Below are 21,083 nucleotides of genomic sequence, written 5' to 3'. Positions count from 1 at the left end.
CCTTGCTCAGTGGGTTAGGGATCGGCGTTGCCATGAGCTGCAGTGTAGGTCCTGGGAACTTCCATATGCCACAGCACAGGTGAGGTCCTTAAAAGCAAAAAAAAAAAAAAAAAAAAAAAGAGAGAGAGAGAGAGAAAAGAGGAATTCCCGTCATGGCTCAGTGGAAACAAATTTGACTAGCATCCTTGAAGACATAGGTTCGATCCTTGGCCTTGCTCAGTGGGTTAAGGATCTGGCATTGCTGTGAGCTGTGGTGTAGGTCACAGATGTGGCTCAGATCTGGCATTGCTGTGGCTGTGGTGTAGGTTGGCAGCTATAGCTCCAATTCAGTCCCTAGCCTGGGAACTTCCATATGTCACAGGTGTAGCCTTCCCCCCACCAAAAAAAAAGACAAAAAACAATAATAATAAAAAATAGAGAATGATTCTATCCCAAGGTGATTTAGGAATCACTACTCTAAAATGTGAAAACAATTTCATGTTTGAATTCAAGGGCTTTTACAATGCAATTTTTATATGCATATACCAAATAAATGAAAGTATAAAGCCTACTAAATATCTAGTGTTTACTGAGCACCTATTGTGTGCGAGGGCTGGGAAATGCTGAGAGGAGCAAGGCAGGGCTCCTGCCCTCAAAAAGCTCCCTGTCATCCCCATGGAAAACTCATCTGTCAGAGTTCCCTTGTGGGCAGTGGGTTAATGATCCGGTGTTGTTACTGCAATGGCTCGGGTTGCTGCTGTGGCTCGGGTTTGATCCATGGCCTAGGAACTTCCACATACCATGGGCATGGCCAAAAAAAGAAAAAGAAAACTCATCTTTCCTACTAGGGTTCCTGGTGAAATCCACACCTGTAATTCTCTCACTTTCTTTTTTTTTCTTTTTCTTTTTTTTTTTTGTCTTTTCTAGGGCTGCACACACGGCATATGGAGGTTCCCGGGCTAGCGGTCGAATCGGAGCTGCAGCCTCCGCACAGCAAGGCCAGATCCAAGCCGCATCTACGACCCGCACCACAGCTCACGGCAATGCTGGATCCTTAACCCACTGAGCCAGGCCAGGGATCGAACCCACAACCTCATGGTTCCTAGTTGGATTTGCTGACCACTGAGCCACGACAGGAACTCCAATTCTCTCACTTTCTTTTCTGCCTTATTGTGAACCTAGCTTTGTAGTATCTTTGCCAGGATGGCTCTGAAAAAGAAAGAGGGATTTCAGACACCAAACATCACAGGCCTATCTCAGAAGGGGAAAAAAACCCTGAGATACATATGGTTTCAAGATATGTATTTCAAAGAAAAAAATATGTGCCTTAGGACTGCCTGGTCTGAAGACAGAAACAGAGTGGAGAGTAACATCAGCAGGCCTCCGGGCAGTGGACGAAGCCTGGGGCTGGGTCCTGGAGCCCAAAGTTGGCTTCTTCAAAGACTTTACAAAGTCTCTTTTTCCTGGCCAAGCCTCCCTGTCATTAAAGAAAGAGGGGAGGCTGCCCTACTCGGTAACACCCAGAAGCATATTTGGCATGAACCTTTCTGCCTGGAGCCTTCGAAGTTCACTCTGGAGATTCAGCAGGGAGATGGACAACCTAAAAGAAGAGAGTTCTCCAGAGCCCTCTCTAAGCTAGCCTGAGTGATCTCTAAACAGCTCTAAAATTATGTTTTGAATACATATGGCTTTCAAACAAGACTGATTTCCTAGCCAGCAGGGAGGGGGTTTTTATTTATTCTCCACACAGTGCTGGATGCACAGCAGAGACTCGAAATTAAGGAATATATGTGAGGTGGGCAGTATGGCCAGGCTGTGTTTGAGAAAGAGCACCCTGGCAGCCATGGGGAAGAAGGATTAGAGTGCAGGAACTTTGAAGCTCCCTGCTCACTGATGCATGACAAGCACCTTCCCAAGGAAAACCCTTCTCCGTTTTTCAGACACATCCCCATCAATCCTGAATAAGATGTATTAAAACCTCTCACAGCCCTAACACCAAGCCAGGTCCTGGGCAGCACACCTCAAATAAAGGTTCTCTGCTCTCTAGGAAGGAGACTAGGGCTATTCCCCTCTTGGCTTCCAACACCCCTCTGAAATTCATTGCTAGTCTCAGACTCTCTCAGGTTATCTTAATACACAGCACTATTCGGGAGCTTAACCAGGTATAGACTACTAGGTGTAGAGAAGAAGTATATGGCTAAAGGGGACAGCAAGCCATCTGTGGGTCACTGAAGCCCATGGCAAAGCACAGCGTGGTCTATCTCCACGTGTGTGGATTGTGCAGTCAGACTCACAGGTTCTCTGTCCACCTTAATCATGTCAGTTAACCCCTCAGAGATGGGACACAAAAAGGACACCACATGCCACGATGCTTCATATAATGCTTCATGCAACAGAGAGGCTCCATAAATGTTACTGCATCAAGAACATGGGATGGCGTGGCCTCTGTAAGAAGGAGAGAGACACGGTTTACCTCGGCCTATAAAGAAGTCCATGATGTTCTTCACGTGGGGTTCCTCAATACGTATCACCAAAGCCACCCAGGCTTTAGTTTTGTTAGGAGATGGGAGTGCGGGACGGGCAATATGGATCATCAGGAAAAGCACAGGCTCTACCATCAACTAGATTTGCTTTGGAAGCTTGGATCTGCCCGTTTTCAGTTCTGTGACATGGGGCAAGTTGCTCACCTCTCCAGGCCATCTGTAAAATGAGGCCAGGATGGTGCCACAGCTGAGGCTCGGATTCAATCCCTGGCCCAGAAACTTCCATATGCCATGGGTACGGCCGTTTAATTAATTAATTAATTAATTAATTTTAAAAATGGGGCCAGGAGAGCCCATCTTGAGAGGTTACTGTGAAGTCTGGAGTTACCGTACCATATTCAGTGTGCACTCAATTCATGAAGCTACTGTTCCTGCTCAGGGTCTTCCCCACCAAATACATCCGAATGAAGAAAGATGACTTGGGTGGCCCTATGTCCCCTTATAGGAGCTCTTCCTTTCCTTTAAAGCAGGCAACTTTTATGCAGAGTTTTCTAAAATACCCATGTCTTTTCCATGCTTGATCACTTTCAGCTAAAGGAAAATATCCAGGGTTTTCTGGGCACTTCCTGCTGATTTGGATGCAGCGTCACTTGGCTCTTCCTTGGTTCATGTCACACGAAGGAGACTCTGTGTTTACTTTCTTTTCACTCACTTTTGTCCAATAACTATTTATTTTGCATCAATAGTGAACAAAGCAGACATAAGAGCAACAGGGGGTATGCAATGGTGATAGGTCAAGTCGTTTTTTTTTTTCCTAACTCATGTGAGGAAATTAAGACCAAGAGTAGTGACTTGCCCGAGTGCACTCAGTGACAAAGGGACACAGATATCCATGCCCTGCACAACTGCACCATGACTGGCTATATTATCTGGTCATTGCTACCCTGGTCCTAGCCTGCCCTGGGGCCTACTGGCGGGATATGTCTATGGGGTGTGTGCATGCAGCTTGCCATCGTCACTAAGGCAGGAGAAGGAAAACAAAAAACGAAAAGGCATCTACAAAGATAGATAGAGAAACAAGATAAAAATTGCTGACTGATAAGCAATATTGATCGGTTTTGCTGCAACGTGTGGTCCAGTTGCCAGGGATTACTGGGGTGCCATAAAGCCTACAGGTTCACTGTATCCCCTGGTACTTTCACAGAAGAATGTAAGAAACTGCGCACAGGCTGAGCAAGTGCTTTAGAGCACCAAGACGTTCTAACTAAGCGTGGTGTGCTGTACTTTTATTTTTAAACAGCATGATTTATACAGCTTTCGATTGGTCAAACCCAGTTAAATTTAGCAGTTAATTACCATCAAACATTAGCTCATGCTAATCAAATTCATATCAGGAAAGAATTTTTTTTTCCCCTTTGTTCAGAGTATTTTCAATTCATGGGGAGAGAACAGGATGTGATGATAACACATCATTCCAGAGTCACTTGGGCCTAAATTCAAATCTCCAGCTACTTGGCTTGGACCTCGATTTCCTCACATATAAATGGGTGTCGGGGGGGGGGGTTAAGGACTGGATTGTGCTCCCCCTAAATTGATATGTTGGAGTTCTAACCCCCAGGACCTCCACGTATGACCGACCTTATTTGGAAATGGGGTCTTTAAGGAGGTAATCAAGTTACAGAGATGATGCTAGGGTGGGTTCTGATCCAGTAATGACGGTGACCTGCTGAAAAGGGGTCTGGACACGGAGACAGTCATATAGGGGCGGAGGGAGACTGCAGTGCGAACGTGAAGACAGCCATCTTCAAGCCAAGGAGAGAGGTCAAGAATAGATCCTTCCCTCACAGCCTGCAGGAAGAATCCCCTCGCATCACCTTGACCTCAGACTTCTGTCTCCATAGCTGTGAGACAAGAGAGTCTGCTGTTTAAGCCATCCAGTGTGTGGTACTGTTAGAGACATCCAAGCCAATGGGGGCAACAATTACCCACCCCAGAGAGTTTGGTGTGGGGGAGCGGGGTGAAGGGAAGAGAAAGGGAGTGAATGAGAAATCTGTGTGTGATTAAAGGGTGATGCTTCATTCTGATGCTCATATGGTCAAGCAAAGGCAAAATAACTTTGATTATGGCGACTGCTAGCAACACAGAAAATCCTACCTATGTACCTAAATAACTGAAAGAAAAATCAAACAAAAATGACTAAAAGGGAATATGCCCAATAGTAATAATATTTGTGTCAGCTGGTGGATTATGGGTGATTTCCCCCCCTTCTCCCCAAATTTTAAGTAAGGTAGTTTTAAAATATCAATGATGAAAGACTAATTTACCTTTTAGAAAAAAAGACTAAAAGTGTACGCTAGTATCAAAAATGACTTGGGTTTTTCTATTTGGTTCAATTTTTACTTTACGACTCATACGTATTAGCCAGAGTTAGACACTAGAACTAAAAAAAAGTCGAAAACAGAGGTCCCTGCCTCAGATCTCCCTGTTCGGATTCCACATAAAGGCTCACTTATTTTCTATACTTCTCTGAATACCCATAGGAATACAGTATTTTCCCCAAATCTTTATCTACCCTAAAAATACTCTAATTCAAAGAGGAAGAGAAAAGCTACCTGTGTGGCCCGGGTAGCTAGAGACACATCAGGAACTGCTCTTCTGAATGTTATACAGCTGGTTCATCAGCTATTGTTGCTTTTCTGATTAAGTCATGGAAACTACCACCTGCAGTGAGAATCAAAAGAGGGAACAGCCATCCCTACCTCTCATGATAACCTCTAACTGATACTGGTGCAACCGACGCAGACTCAATGCAAGGCCACCGCACCTCTGAATTCAAGCGTGTCTGCGTTTGTGGACCAAGCGTAGGTCTGTAAAACAGGAGACTGTGTAGGCGCAATTCGCGGTGAACTGGCACATAGGCTACAAGAAAGAGACTGAGTAGGCTCGGATTCTTGACTCTTGGAAGACACACAGGCATGGGCAACATTACTGATGCGCATTTAGGGCACAGAGTAAATTTTTTGGGAGGGGAGCGGGGGGGGGGTAAAGGAGAAAAAGATAGCTTTACTGCTTTGCCAGGGACAGGGGTCCACTGCAGGCTAGTGCCCTAAAGACTGTGCCCAGAGCAAACACGTAAGATCAGTAACACGAAAGGTTATCCCTTTTTTCTGCACATCTGTGAGCCCTCTCCCTTCCGGAAAATCAGTTTCCTGAATGTAAATGGTCTCTGTTGGCCCAGCCCCTCCAGTGTAAGTTCTCTTGCCAATGGTTCCACCAAAACCCCCCCTTTTTTCCCCCTCTGTGGTTCCTACTGTTCTATCTCCACCTTCCTCCCTCCATCTATCTTAGCAAGCAGTTGACAGGAAATGAGTCTTATCTGGTCATGGAAGGTTTTGCGGGATAGGTAAAATTTAATATATATCTATAAATTTTACATATTATATAATTTATACAATATATAAAAATGAAGAAAAGTGGGGGGAGAGTGAAGAATAGAATCCAGCAGCATTTATTTCCTCCTCCTTAAGGTACAGCATTGAGCCTTCTCCCACGCTTGCAGCCCTTCTCTTCCTGAAGGGTCCCTGCTGGGCTCCCTGTTGGTCAGGTGCTGCTATGTAGAGCATCTGTGAAGGTGAGTATTAGGCATTTCACGGCAGGGCAGGTCACCCACAGTTTGGGTGACGGCGGGGAGGAGGGTCCCGTGTATGTGAACACAGGGGGAAGCACGTCAAGTTTCGGTCAATGAGATGCTGAGCTCCTTGCGGGAGCATTGCGCCCTTTAGCTTTAGAGCTACCCCAACCGAGCACGCAGCAGGTGATCCGTAAATACGGCAATTAAGTGAGTGAGTGAATGAATGAATTCACGAGTGTGGTTGCTTTGGGTGTTGGAAGAAAACCACTGGTCTTCAGGCCGGGCACCTTGCGAGAAGGGGAACGCGGACCGTCATGTATCATTTCCTATTCGGCTCAAAGACATACAGTGTCTTCAGGTCCCCACTGTACAGGCGTGCGGATGAGGCGGACAGAGGAAAGATAACAGCTCCTGAAACCAACTTTCGAGGGTTTTGAAAGAAACTCTCGTCGTATGGAGAAACGTTATACATCCTCCATCCATCTCTGAGTCCCTCTTCTCCTCAGCAAGTCCCAGGGCGCTTTTCCAATCCCACATTGCTCTGTGCTCCAGCCAAAACCCAGCTTCCTGCCTCAAAAGGCCCTTTGTCTGGGCTCTCTTTCCAAATCAGCGTATCCTGAGCTTGAACCCTCTTGCTTTTGAGAACTCCGATGCCTTGGCAGCAGAAGGCTTTGCCAGCAGGTTTGTGGTCCTCACAGCTTTCAAAAACCTCAATGTGAGGGCATGTCTATAGCGAAGGAACTCTTTTCATGGGGGGGGGGGAGTATTATTTTAAGAGTTGGAAAAACAACTTCAAATTGACTCTTTCGTCTTTAATTGCTACCAGAAGACTGAGAACTTCTTGTTCTCTTGTATTTAATTAAGATGATAGTTTTAATCAGCTTTAAATGATATTGGTTAATACGCTCTGCTCAATCTCTCAGGCAAGCTTTGCCTCAGAACACTGGAATGCATGAAAGACAAATTTCCAAAATGTTCTCTCCAAATTGGAAAACACCTTCCTTTAGCAAGAGCAGATGGGAAGGTAATGGCATCTGTGCAGCTGCTCCATGATTCCCTGGAAGGACTCCAGAGTTACTTTCCACAGATCAGATAAACTCCATCTAATCCATACTTTGTATATTACACACGCTCTCTCATAGGCTTATTTGCTGCGAAGCTTGCCAGCTATGACAGATAACAGTTTCCAAACAACAAGTTTTTAGGAAAGAGGGTAGAGATTGATGTGGAATAGCCTCCTGTCTGCAGTAGGGACAATCTTGGGACAATCTGTCAGACAGGAGTTGTTGTCCCCATTTTGCAGATGAGGAAACTGATGTTAGAGAGGTTACAACCCTTGCCTCAGGTTGTAAGAGAGCAAATGGTAGAGCCAAGATTTGAGACCAGCACTGCCCCCCAGGACACATCCTCTTTCCACTGCCTCCTAAAGTTTAAAACTTTACGGCTCTGCAGTTTCAACTGGGGGAACTTCTTAGGGTGAATCCCTCTATCTCTCTTCTTATGTCACAGCCCCGGGACATGATTCAGCAACCCACCACAGTCAACTACGAAGCACTGTCCTCAGTGTGCAGTCTTTTATATTTGATGACTTCAGCAGAGCTTAAAGATCATCTAATTCAACTGTCTCAGTATTCAGGGAAAGAAAGACCAATAGCATATAAGTGATTGAGGGTCACTACCTAGTGTCACAGCTGGAAGGACTGGAAATGAGGAGGTGAAAATACCCCAGCGTTGGGGTATGATGAGGGTATGGGGTGAGCAGAAACCAGCCTGAAGAATGGATACTCTGGGAGTTCCCATTGTGGCTCAGCAGGTTAAGAATCCGATGAGCATCCATGAGGATGCAGGTTCGATCCCTGGCCCCACTCAGTGGGTTAAAGGATCTGGCGTTGCTGTGAGCTGTGGTGTAGGTTGCAGATTCAGCTCAGATCCTGCCTTGCTGTGGCTGTGGCATAGGCCAGCAGCTGCAGCTCCAATTCGACCCCTAGCATGGGAACTTCCATATGCCACAGGTGTAGTCTTTAAAAAAAAAAAAAAAAAAAAAAAAAAAAAAAAAAAAAAGGAATGGATACCCTTTCCCATAGGCAGAGAAGGGGAGAGTGCATGGAAGAGCAAAGGCAGGATTCAAGGCCAGAAGGCAGACATCTGTGGGGTGTGTCTAGGAAACAATGAGACCTATACAGATGAAGTCTGTATACCAGTGAGAATACCTGTGCACCCCAAGTAAGGCTGGTGGGGATTTGCAGAGGTGGTAAGAGGGTTATCCCCTTTGAACATACTATTTTTGGAATATTTTTTACTCTAAGAGTATATTACTGTGCTTTGAGATGTTAAGGTTTAAAAGGCTTTGTAGATTACTGACACCTGGGACCATTATCTGATTTGCAGAATAACCAAATCCACAGCGTAAACGGATGCGTTAAATGTGGTACTCACTGGATTTAAACGTGAACCTGCCCAAGGTAAGGGTTTTATTTCCTCTGGATTTCACTCATATTCTTTTTTTTTGGCTGTACCTGAGGCATACAGAGTTCCAGGGCCAGAGCCACAGCAGTGACAATACCAGATCCTTAACCCACTGAGCCACAGGGGAACTCTGACCCATTTTTCCCATCTATACAATGAGAGTGGGCAGGGGAAAACTCTTGATGCTTAGGCCCCTCCACTCTCTGCATTCTAAGATTATTCTAATGGATGGTGATCAGTACTGGCTAAAGCTGAGGCAGAGGAATCACTCTGCTCAGGGGGGGGTTCTTCAATGCAATGCTTTCTTTGACAATGGTCCCTAACAAGAATTTTCCTGATTGCCCATCCAAACAGTGTGTCATTTCTGCCCCCCAACCCCCCAGCTCCATTCACACTACCTCTGGTAGTGTCCTCGTTGTATTTCTAGAACTGCAGCTGCCCAGTGTTTGCTCTAGAAGACTCATGTGCAAAGACCACATCTGATCCATCATTAGATCCCCACACCTCGCACAGTACTTGGTACACAAAAGGTAATGAATACTTATTGAAATAATGCATCACCTCCATTTATTCAAGATCTTTAAATTATAAAACTAATATTATTATTAATATGGGTTTTTGTTTGTTTGTTTGTTTGTTTGTTTTTTGGCTGTATCCATGGCAAGTAGAAGTTCCCAGGCCAGGGATCAAACAACACCACAGCATAACCAGAATCACAGCAGTGACAACACCAGATCCTTAACCCACCAAACCACCAGGGAACTCCTTGTTATCAATGTTAATAACAACTTGCCAACATGGTACAAAACTTAGCTGATGCTGGGTTAAAATTACAGGAAGTTGGATTTTATGTTAACATAACTTTTTAAACAATTAGAACTGCTTCCAAGGAATAAACTTCACCATCACTGGAATTATTAAGCAGAGGCTTGATACTAACCAAGAAAAATGGTTTAGAGGGGTTGCCCTAGATCCAGCTGAAAGCAGGAAGACTGATTAAAGGATCTTGAAGCCTGAGTTTTGACATAAGATACACAGATCGGGGGTTAATTCCTAACACCCCACCGCTTTACGCCTCAGATTTTTGTTATTGTTATTGTTATTGCTTAGGGTCACACGTGCAACATATGGAAGTACCCAGGCTAGGGTTCAAATTGGAGCTGCAGCTGAAGCCTACACCACACCCACAGCAATGCAGGATCTGAGCCACGTCTGTGACCTACACCACAGCTCACAGCAACACCGGATCCTTAACCCACTGAACAAGGCCAGGGATCGAACCTGCATCCTCATAGATACTAGTTGGAATTGTTTCTGCTGAGCCACAATGGGAACTCCCTATGCCTTAGTTTTATCGTCTATAAAACTGGAGCAATGCACCCATTCCACAAGGATATGGCAGGGATTGAGGAAAACACATTAGGAGCTAGTTCCTTTCTCTTGTGAATTGGACATTTTGGGACTTCAGTCTCAGCCCCATCAGAATTATGAGAAGCAAGATTAAGCCAGATAAATATCTAAAAAGACAAACATACAATGTGCAGTGTCCAGTATACTAGGAGACTGTTTTTGAAAGTTTTTTCAATGAGTAAAAGCAATGAACCAAATACTTTTGAAGTGATAAAAGTAAGAACAAGTACAGCAATAATATGATCAAACAGAAAAGAGCTGAAAGGAGAAAATCCTTCCCTTCCTCTTTCAGTATGAACTTCATAAGCTTTTAAGGAACCAAGACAGATTTCAGAGGAAGCACTTAAGACACAACTAGAGAATTCTGCATGCTGGAAGATTTAACTGTCCCATGTCACAGATGAGGCAACAGTCACAAAGAGGGAAAGTTTCTTGTCTAAAGTGACTCAATAAGTGCGTAAGAAAGAGCAGGAACCCACACTTCTTTTCTTTTTTTTAATGGACGCACCTGCAGCATATGTAAGTTCCCAGGACAGGAACTGAATCTGAACTGCAGCTGAGACCTACACCACAGCTGCAGCAATGCTGGATCCTTTAACACATCCAGGGATGGAACCTGCGCCTCTGTAGCAATCCAAGATGCTGCAGTGGGATGCTTAACCCACTGACACAGCAGAAACTTTGAAACCCAGATTTCTTAACCCCCTGCTTGCCTGGGCATCTTTCCCCAACAGAAGGTTTCAGAGCCCCTCCTTAAGGCAAGCTAGGATGAGAAAAATCATCCTAAAACACAGCCCTAGCTCTCAGAGTAAGTTAAAATTTTGTTTGTTTTTAATAAAAGCTATCATAGTACAGATTCAGTCTGTTGACCAAGTTCAAAACACTATATGAATGCAAAACTGAATGTAAGGAGTTCCCGTGGTGGCTCAGTGGTTAACGAATCCGACTAAGAACCATGAGGTTGCGGGTTCAATCCCTGGCCTTGCTCAGTGGGTTAAGGATCCGACGTTGCCATGAGCTGTGGTGTAGGTCACAGACGTGGCTCCGATCTGGCATTGCTGTGGCTCTGGGGTAGCCTTGGCAGCTACAGCTCTGATTAAACCCCTAGCCTGGGAACCTCCATATGCTGCAGGTGTGGCCCTAGAAAAGACAAAAAAAAAAAGAATGTAAAATATCAAACTGCCTTTAAGTAATTACCTACTCTCAATCTCTCAGATTAGTTAATACTTTATAATAGGCTCTTACAAACTCTAGCATGCAAAGGTTTTTTCCATTTCATCACACTGATTTGCAGGAAGTCTATATTAAGCATGCAGTATTTAGCTTTATAATTATACTTAATAATAATTCAGCTATTTACAGCAAGAAGAGATACTTGTGCCAGTGGCTGCCTTAGGACTGTGGTAGTCGAGGCAACAGAATTTGTATTTTTCTTTTTACTTCCTATTTGTATTTACTAAAATGACTTTTCCAGGACATTTTCTTGAAGGTCTTGACTTAAATAAAAATTTTCAAGCATCTGTTATAGACAGAGGTCATACTCTATTAAGATGGAACTGGATAAAACTCTAATCCAAGCCAAAAATTTTGACAGAAGAAAGGTCAATACAAAGTGCTCTGGAAGCCCCAGGAAGGACTAATTCTACCCAAAGGAAATCAGAGAGGGCTTCTCAGAGAGGGTGGCACTGGAGTTGATTATAAGAGGGAATAGCCACAGAATGGAGGGAGATGCCTGGACCAGGGCATAAATGGGGAGTGGAGGGGTGGGGGACAGGAAGCAAGGGAATGGAAAGCAGAAAGGGTTGGCTGGGGCCAGATTCTGAGAGGCCTCAAATATGCTCAGAAGTTTTTGTTTTTTTTTTTTTTTTTTTTTTTTTGGCCATGTGCACAGCATTCAGAAGTTCCTGGGCCAGGGACCAAACCCACGCTATAGCAGTGACAACACTGGATCCTTAATCGCTGGGCCAACAGAGAACTCCCAAGAAGTTTTATTCCGCAGTCAATGAGGGGGTCATAAAAATCCTAAACAGGGGGTTCCCTTCATGGCTCAGCGGTTAAGGAACCCAACTAGGATCCATGAGGATGCAGGTTCAACCCCTGGCTTTGCTCCGTGGGTTAAGGATCCAGTGTTGCCGTGTGGTTTAGGTCACAGATGAGGCTCGGATCTGGAGTTGCTTGGCTGTGATGTAGGCCAGCAGCTATAGCTCCGATTCGACCCCCCAGCCTGGGAACCTCCATATGCTGTGGGTGCAGCCCTAAAAAACAAAAAGAAAAAAAAAAAACAAAAATCCTGAAAAGGAGGGCCTATGTGATCAGAACTGCAGTGCTGAGAAACGATTCCTTATAGTTAAGGCATAGATGATATTCAGGAGAGATTATCCCCCTTGAAATAAAACCTGTAAAGGAATGTTTTCAGATCCAGGTATGTGATAGCATCCACCTAAAAGAGGGATAGAAGTAGGGAGAATGGAGAAGAGAGAGCAGATTCAGAGGGCAAAAAATGTATGCCTTTATCGCACAAATGTGACTTTACAATTTCAAAGCATTTTCTGATCGATATATATGATACCATACCCTTGTTCTCAGGAGCTCCAGGAGGTAGGTTAGGAGTGAAGTATCGTCTCCACTTTATTGTCCCTAAATAAAGGGACGAACACAGCAAAGTTGGGCACACAGCCCAGGAAAGCCTCTTTGACTTTTCATTTTTAAAATTTCATTTAATGACCAGCTCAAGACACCTGGCCTCCTTTTCTCCAAGAAGGATTGTGTGTCTATCTTCTCATCTTCTCACCTGCCCCTGGAGGGCTGGATCCGCCTCTAGGATTTCTTTCTTATCTCTTTGTATTTTATCTCAATAAATACTGAGGGATAGATAAGATATCAGAGCCCCAGGAATGTTCTCCTCCTTGGTTTTCTGACCACAGACAATGGTAAAGAGGCAGCGATCCGCGTTCCCATTGGTCCTGTGAGCATTTCCCATTCATCCCAGGTCCACAGTGGAGGAACGGCCCGCCCTAGGACTCCTAAGATCTGAGGGGCCTCTTGCCAGCTGCTCTGCATTCTAATAGTGAGGGATCTGTACAAAATGGGCTTGCTCTAAGTCCTGTTTAACTTTTCCATGGGTCTGTGTTTGTCAAAGCTTCATGCCAACTCTGTCAGAAAAAGAAACACCACAAAACTTCTTTGAGGAAAGGGGGGAAGAAAGAGCCCTACTTTATACACTTGCTCTCATGCAAATCACACCGCCATTCAAATCCCAGCTGAATAGGAGCCCTACAATAGCCTGGGAAATCCACAGCCCCGCCAACCAACGTGTAGGCTGCGGCACTCAAAAGGGTGCATCTCCCTGCCTTTCTACCGCCTTCGGAGAAGACCGATAAGAATTAACAATACAATCCGAAGTTGCTATCCCTCTGCAGAAAGGTCATTCCCTTTGCAAAGTTTCTCCTGCTAGCAACTTCTGCCCTTTTCTTCTCTGGCTCTACAAAACTGGAGTTCAGATGCTCTTGGAAGTATGTTTAATCAAAGTGGATGTCCGGCCCAAGTGACCAGCTCCAAGGAGATTCTAGTAAAGCTGATCCCCTGGAATCTTCATAAACCATCTCTGCTGGTGATGAACTAGTTGAATTATTAATACAGTGTGTCACCAACCACCAAAAAGAGGTGAGACAGGCAGTGCTGACCAGGTTCTAAGAAAGTTGAAAAGAACCCCACCCCCTCCTCCCACCACAGGCTGTTGTGAAATTCAAGCAGGTTAACAAGCCCCTAGCAGACCGGCCAGCAAAGTTCGTACCCTTCCCCCACCCAGCCCCGAGGTTTGGAGTCTAATCTCTTTCCCCAGGAGTTTACAAAGAAACAGGTAATGCTAAAATGGGCAAAAGGCTTTAAAACCCCAAATCACACTTGAACATTTCACAAGGCCTGATCATTTTAAAATGTTCTGGCTGGCTGTGTGTTTCATATGCTTATCATTGAAAAGAGCAACCAGTGCAAATTCCAGTGCCAGCTTCCCTGTGGGGGGAAAGAGCATCCAAAGGTGGTAGGTGGTTCTTACCCCAGGTGCTCCATCATTTTCCAGATGCAGGATCCCTGACCTTTCCGAAGGGCAACTGCCACATCTGTAAAATCCGTTAACGGCGGTACCTCCCCTTCACAGTTGTCTTGTATTAACTGGATGAGATACGTGAATGTGCCTGACTCTAATGGAAGGGTCCAAAAATGTCCTTTTCCCAGCCTTTTTCCTGTTGACATTTGGAGAATGACATTCTGGACAGGGTGGTTTTGGAGTTTTGTTTTGTGGGCTTTAGCAGGTAGGGGAGCTGAAGTGCTAGAATGAGAAAAATGAATTGAGGCAAGAAAGAAGATCTATGTTCAAGTTCTCAGATGCATACATTATCCTTCGGCAGAATTATTCAGTGAAAGGGATTATTAATTAATGTTCAGATTTCACAGCCGAGGCTGCCCCACCTGCCAGCAAGAAACTTAAGGGAAATTACCATTAAGGGTTCATCAACTCCATCAACAGCCTTTGGAAAATTAAACCTAAAATCAAGACAGCTTATTTCCCCCTGGGATTGAAAGCCCTGTATTGAAATGCTTTGACCCAAGAAGTATACTTTAATTTCCCAGCCAGCCCAAGAATTCTGCATTCATGCGATGCCTACAGTATTGACCATCCAAAGCAATAGTTTACTAGGGTAAGTGGAGCCCATCTCTCTCTCCGAACAGATTTAAATGAGAAGCCTGCTAACAAAAGAGTCAAGGGCATAAGTCCCCTTTTAAATTCAGAGGCTACTTCCAGGACCTCCAGGGGCTTCCTGAAACTGCAGATAACAAACCCTACATGTGCAATGAATTTGCCTGTACATACAATGTTATGACAAAGTTTAATTCCTAAATTAGGCACAGGAAGAGATGAACAATAGTCACGGATAAGAAAATAGAACAATTAGGATAATATACTGTAATACAAGTTATGTGAATGTGGTCTCTCTCTCAAAATATTTGATTGTACTGTACTCACCTGTCTTGGGAATGATGTGAGATGATAAAAGGCCTAAGAGATGAGATAGAGATAAAGAGAAGCCATGACGTAGGTACTGCGACCCAGGCCACTACTGACCTTCTGATGATACAAGGAGGACCATCAGCATCGAGTGGTCAGCATCAGGCTGTGACAGTGCGGAGGTCAGTAGCAGACCATGTGGACAGCTGGGGATCCTGGCGAGAGAGTTCATCGCACTACTCAGAATGCACGCAAGTTAAAACTTACGAAGTGTTCACTTCTGGAATTTCCCATTAAATATTTTCAGACCAAGGGTAGCTGAAACCATGGAAAGGGAAACCGCAGATAAGGGAGGACTACTCTAAGTCGGTGGCATCTTCAGAAATATTTTTAAATCTTAGCCTACCAGATGTTCCTCCCTCCGGTAGCCGTACATGCAGCTGCTTCAAAAGAAGACACTAGGCATTTAATCAAACCATCCAGGAAGGCCAAAACGACCATTCTGCAATAACCTATATGGGAAAAGAATCTGAAAAATAGAGAGATGCATTTGTGTACCTGAAGCACCTGAAACTAACACAACATTGTAAATCAGCTATCCTCCAATATGAAGTAAAAATTAATTTAAAAAAATTAAAAAAAAAAATAACAAGATGACAGCAGGACAAATGCAAGGATAAGAAATACTATATTAGGCCATTCCTCCCTACCGAAGCCAAATTGACCAAAACAGCTACTTTGGGCCAGTGTCTAACGAAATGTGGCTGGGAGTACTCCTGCCAATTTCTGTCAGTGGTTGCTAACTTTATAACAATGTGGGGCATTTGTGGGGAAGAGGCTACTTGTGGAAGTTCTATTTACTGCATTTAATAAAGGTGCCGCATCCACAGCCACTAACCAGAGCAGCTCACAATTTCTCAAGGTGACCCAAAGGTTACCCCAGACCACAAAGACAGCAGACAGAGCCCATGCTACAAAAAGGGTCACCAACAGAGAGGCCTATTACTGCTGCCTCGTGTGAGTGACAAAGGCCTAGTTCAAGTCCCCCCTTCCTTTAAGAAGTCTTGCCAGGACCCAGCGGCCTCCCCTCTAAATCCAGAGTTGTTTGCCCATGCTAGAATGTCCAACCTTGTCACCGCCAAAGACCCCTCACAGTTCCTTATTGACCCTCTGTGACATCCAGAAGATGTCTTTATTTACCAGGTAAACTGTTCTTAAATCACTTCTCCACTTCTGTTCATCAAAGCATGTGTGCCAATCGTATCTCTTATTGAGTGGAAATAACCACTAAGACCAGAGTAAATGGCCACGTGTCATTCCACATTCAAATCACAAGCACAGAGGGCCAGTGCCTGACTCGTCCAGGAGAGGTGGATGCCCTGAGTTCGTCTAGGGAAGTTAATCATTGAGGAATGTACAGAGCATGTCAGATATTTTTGAAGTACAGAGCAGAGCATGAGATGCCCTGTAATGGCTCTAATGGACCTTGACGGGTCCAGAGAATTCAGGGTAACCGTCACGAGTCTAACTCATTTTGGACAATGCATCACGTGGTGTTACTGATGTGAGAGCCCACAGAGAGCAGCGGGGAAACTTGGGCTTCAGATACAAAGCAAAAGCAGGAGAGCCTCGTGGTAGAGAATGGCCTCATGAGACAGACTCTTCAGGTCTGACCCCGACCCTCAAAAACTCACTTGCTGCCTAACTCTTGGTAAGTTATCTTTCACAGCTCTGAACCTCAGTTCTGTAAACGGAGATAATAGGAATAAAGACTTCACAGGCTCAGTAGGAGGATTAAATAAGAGAATGCATGCGTGCCACTTGGCCCAGTGAGAGGTACACAGCTAGCCCTCAATACAGGTTAGCAACTGTCGTTAGTGAGTCAGGCTTGAATCCAAACTTCAGGCCTAACACATATTAGCTGTGTGAACTTGGGCAAATCATTTACCATCTCTTGAGCTGCAAAACTGGATACTGACATCTAGGTTATGCTGTTATTGGGAAGATTAAGTAAGACATCATCTAAAACTTCTAGTCCTAAAGGCTGAGTGCCTTATCCTCACTCATCCTTTTGTATTATATGCGGTTTAATTTCTCATGCACTTATAGCTTAATCTGCACTGTAATTTCAACTTGACACTCCAGCCAAATCCTAAAGATCTGTGCTTGTGTCTGATACTCTTTAATATCTCCTAGCCTCTAGCACATGAATCTAAAGATGCACAGTCATTTAAATAGTCATGGGATACAGTCATATCTCTAGGAGGGGAAAGGGTGGGAAAAAAATATCAACTGTACCAGGTACAATGGTTCTACTTCATAGTCTTAAGAGTACTGTCAAAAGTACAAATATTAAAATCTTATATTCTGCTTGACATCCGAGGAATATAAGATTTTAATATTTGTACTTTTAACTCTTCACGGCACTCTGAAAATTGAAAGCTGTTTCTCATTTTGCTGAAGCAGGAATCTGCTTATCCCACCCTGGTTTATGGAAATACGTTACTCAGCGGGTGAGAGGGTCTAGCTGACCACCCAGCCTCGATTCCTCAGGCAGCTTTATTGTTCTCTGCTCACTCATTTTAAATGCAGTGACACTGCTAAACTGATAGAAAACTTTGTTTCTTTGTGAAAAATTCTCTGAAGAACAAAGCAACACTAGCGGTTTCATGAATATGTTAATTTCCAAAGGTCTTAGGTAAAACCGAAGCTTTAACTTTTCTATTTCCCCCTCACACACGTATTTAATTAATCTTAATTTTTTTTTTTTTTTTTTGCGTTTTAGGGTTGCAGGTACCATATGGAAGTTCCCAGGCCATTGGGGGGGGGCTCCCAAATCAGAACTATAGCCTCTGGCCCACGCCACAGCCACAGCCATGTGGGATCCAAGCCATGTCTGCAACCTAGACCACAGCTCATTGCAACGCCAGATCCTTAACTCACTGAGCGAGGCCAGGGATCGAACCCAAGTCCTTGTGGATTCTAGGTGGGTTCCTTACTGCTGAGCCACAATGGGAACTCCGAGATAACTTCTAAAATGGGGCAGTCACTATGAAAAAGAGTTTGACAGTTTTTCAGAAAGTTAAACATAGAGGTACCATATGATCTTGCATTTCCACTCCAAGGTATGTGTATCCAGAGAATGGAAGACGTACATCCAAGCAAAAATTTGCATGTGAATGTTCAAAGCAGCACTGTTCCTAATAATCCCCAAATGTAAATAACCCAGAGCTCTGTCAACTGACAGATGTATAAACCAAAGGCGGTACGTCCACGTAATGGACTATTACTTGGCAATAAAAGTAAATGAAATACTGATGCATACTAAACAAACATGCCGAACAAACATGCTACAATACGAACGAACCTTAAAAATATTATGCTGAGGGAAAGGCCAAGAAATAGAAAGTTGATAAGTAGTTGTCCCGGGATTGGGGGAAGAGAAGGACAAATGTGGAGTGACAGCTACGGGTACAGTTTTTTTGTTGCTGCAGTGATGAAAATGTTCTAAAAGGGATTGTGGCGATGGCTGCCCAACTCCAAGAATATACGAAAAACCAGTGAATTGTACACTTGAAATGAATACATGTTATGGTATATTGATTAGATCTCAACAAAACAATTACAAAAATACCATTATAAAGAATGTGTATGTGTGACTGGGTCACCTTGCTGTACAGTAGAAAGTTGACAGAACATGTAAACCAGCTACAATGGAAAAAATAATCATTTAAAAACTAAATAAATAAAAAACAAAAATACCATTATAACCTAAGGAAAACCATTTCTCTAAACCAAGAGGACTTTCCCATTTACTTTAAGAGGCATTTGAGAAATTTAAATATTCCAGAGCAAAAAATACAAACATATGTGTATGTTATGTGTATACATGTATATGTATCATGAGTATGTGTGTGTTTATAAAACTTACAGCCTCATCTCTCTAATGAGGTTGTGAAGAGGCACTTACTAATCCTATAATAGATTAGTTCATAAGTCTACAAACACCAATTTTTTTTTTTTCTTTTTGCTATTTTTTTGGGCCACTCCCGTGGCATATGGAGGTTCCCAGGCTAGGGGTCCAATCGGAGCTGCAGCTGCCAGCCTATGCCAGAGCCACAGCAACGCGGGATCCGAGCCGTGTCTGCAACCTACACCACAGCTCACGGCAACGCCGGATCGTTAACCCACTGAGCAGGGGCAGGGATCGAACCCGCAACCTCATGGTTCCCAGTCGGATTCGTTAACCGATTCGTTAACCGCTGCGCTACGACAGGAACTCCCAAACACCACTTTTAAAGGGTTTGTGGAAAAGAGTGCATCAGGGACCTCCCAACCAGGAGATGAGGAACCAGGCCCTCCCAACCCCCAGGCCACCCCATAATCGCTTTTAACCTCCTTCTCATCCATCCTTCTCTCGGTCTCCACTGCCTCAGGTTCATCTCTCTTCGGCTTCCCAATTGGTCTCCCTCCTGGCCTTCGGTTTCCCTCCCCTCAAACACAAATCAGATTCAATCAATCCCCTCTTCAAACTTGTTCACAAATATGTTAATTCCAAATGCTGTCCAACTTTTTAAACTTTTTTTCCTTACACATTTTAACACATCTTTCGATATTTCCAAAATGGTGCAGCTGCTATGGAAAAAGGTTGGCAGGTCCTTAAGAAGTTAAATATAGAGTTACCATATGACCCAGCTATTCCACTCCTAGGTATAAACTGTGTTCAGTTTCTACATGAAATTTTCCATTTATAATCTGGCTCCTAAACATGTCTCCAGCCTCATCCTCGACATCCTCTTTCCCCTCCAACTCACAGGACTTACACCCCAGCCTCCAAACACAGACCCTTCCCAAATCTGTTCGGGCGCATCTCAGCATCCATTGTTCCTTCAGCTGCAGTAACCGCTCCTGAGTAGTGGAAGGTGGGCTATTATTTCTCCAGCCCCATGCCCTCAGGCAAGCTCTTTGCTCTCCACCAGGCAACTATAGCCCCTCCCTTATGACTCCCAAATCAGCAGCAGTATGTAAAATTATGCAAAAGTCTGTTACCCATTTGCCAGCCTGGGAATTCTTGAAGGGCAAGGAACCCCACCCCCAACCCCACCCTGGGGAAGAAGGGGGTGGGGGTAGTTGCACTAAGTAGATGCTTAAGAAACAACCACAGAAGACATACTTGAAAGATGGGTACAAACATAGACTTAATTAAATAGGCTCTCTAGAATTACACTGATTGACGCCACAAACTAATGTGGGAGCCAGATATAAAGAAACATCAACGAGAACGACTTCCTTCGTGTCAATATAATCATGTGTATTATGTGCTTCAGGGACACATAAACAGGAACCAAAGCATACTGCTGATTATGACAAGGCGCTTACACTGATTTGCATTTCTCTGCAAAACTCTCTAGGCATATAATTTTGTTAATTTGTGACAAACCTCAAAAACACACTTCCCACCAATACTCTGATTGCAATGTATACTTTCAAAGCATCCAGACATCAGCAAGTTCCTTTCATAAGTCGCCAACGGGATCTTATGTGTGTTGTTTGGTTTCGTTGTTGTAAATTGAGGAATTTTAAGGCAGATCATAATTTATAATTCAACCCTGACCTAAGGGAAGAATAGTTTCACAAGGATGTTGGAGAAACTGACCAAGCCTTCTTTTAAGTGTTGGAATCACCACCTCATACATGACTTTGAGAAAATTATTTTGTCTGAGACTCAGTTTCCCCCTCAGTCAAAAGCAAAAAATGGAAAACGTGGGCTGACTTTCTTCTCTCCTGGGACACATCATGTGAACAAGATAGTGCCCGTTCAAGTTCAAATCAGTTGGCTGTGATCATTGGGTCGTAAGCACTTTCCAGAAGAAAGGCCAGTTTGAAGAAAAGTGATATACCTAGTCCTGGGAGTTCCTGTTTTGGCACAGTAGAAACCAATCCAACTAGTATCCATGAGGACATGGGTTCAATCCCTGGCCTCGATCAGAGGGCTAAGGATCCAGCGTTGCCGAGCTGCAGTGTAGGTCACAGACATGGCTTGGATCCTGTGTTGCCGTGGCCGTGGCGTAGGAACAGCTGCAGCTCTGATTCAACCCATAGCCCAGGA

At 44.2% G+C, this 21,083-nt stretch overlaps 1 protein-coding gene across 2 annotated transcripts in view; it reads right to left on the bottom strand.

The window, feature by feature from the left end:
- Positions 1–21,083, bottom strand: part of PLPP3 (phospholipid phosphatase 3) — a 94,082-nt gene that overhangs the window by 62,435 nt on the left and 10,564 nt on the right. Inside the window, exon 2 of one of the 2 annotated variants that reach the window (XM_005665388.3) lies at positions 15,092–15,189. The exons of the other annotated variant lie outside the window; for it this stretch is intronic. Coding sequence (XP_005665445.1) covers positions 15,092–15,122 — 31 coding nt within the window. The 5' untranslated portion in view covers positions 15,123–15,189. The remainder of the gene's footprint in view (positions 1–15,091; positions 15,190–21,083) is intronic. 2 annotated transcript variants of the gene reach the window in all.

This window comes from Sus scrofa, chromosome 6 (genome assembly GCF_000003025.6).
Source record: "Sus scrofa isolate TJ Tabasco breed Duroc chromosome 6, Sscrofa11.1, whole genome shotgun sequence".
NCBI classification, from domain to species: domain Eukaryota; kingdom Metazoa; phylum Chordata; class Mammalia; order Artiodactyla; family Suidae; genus Sus; species Sus scrofa.
This window is presented reverse-complemented; position numbering and strand designations above follow the sequence as displayed.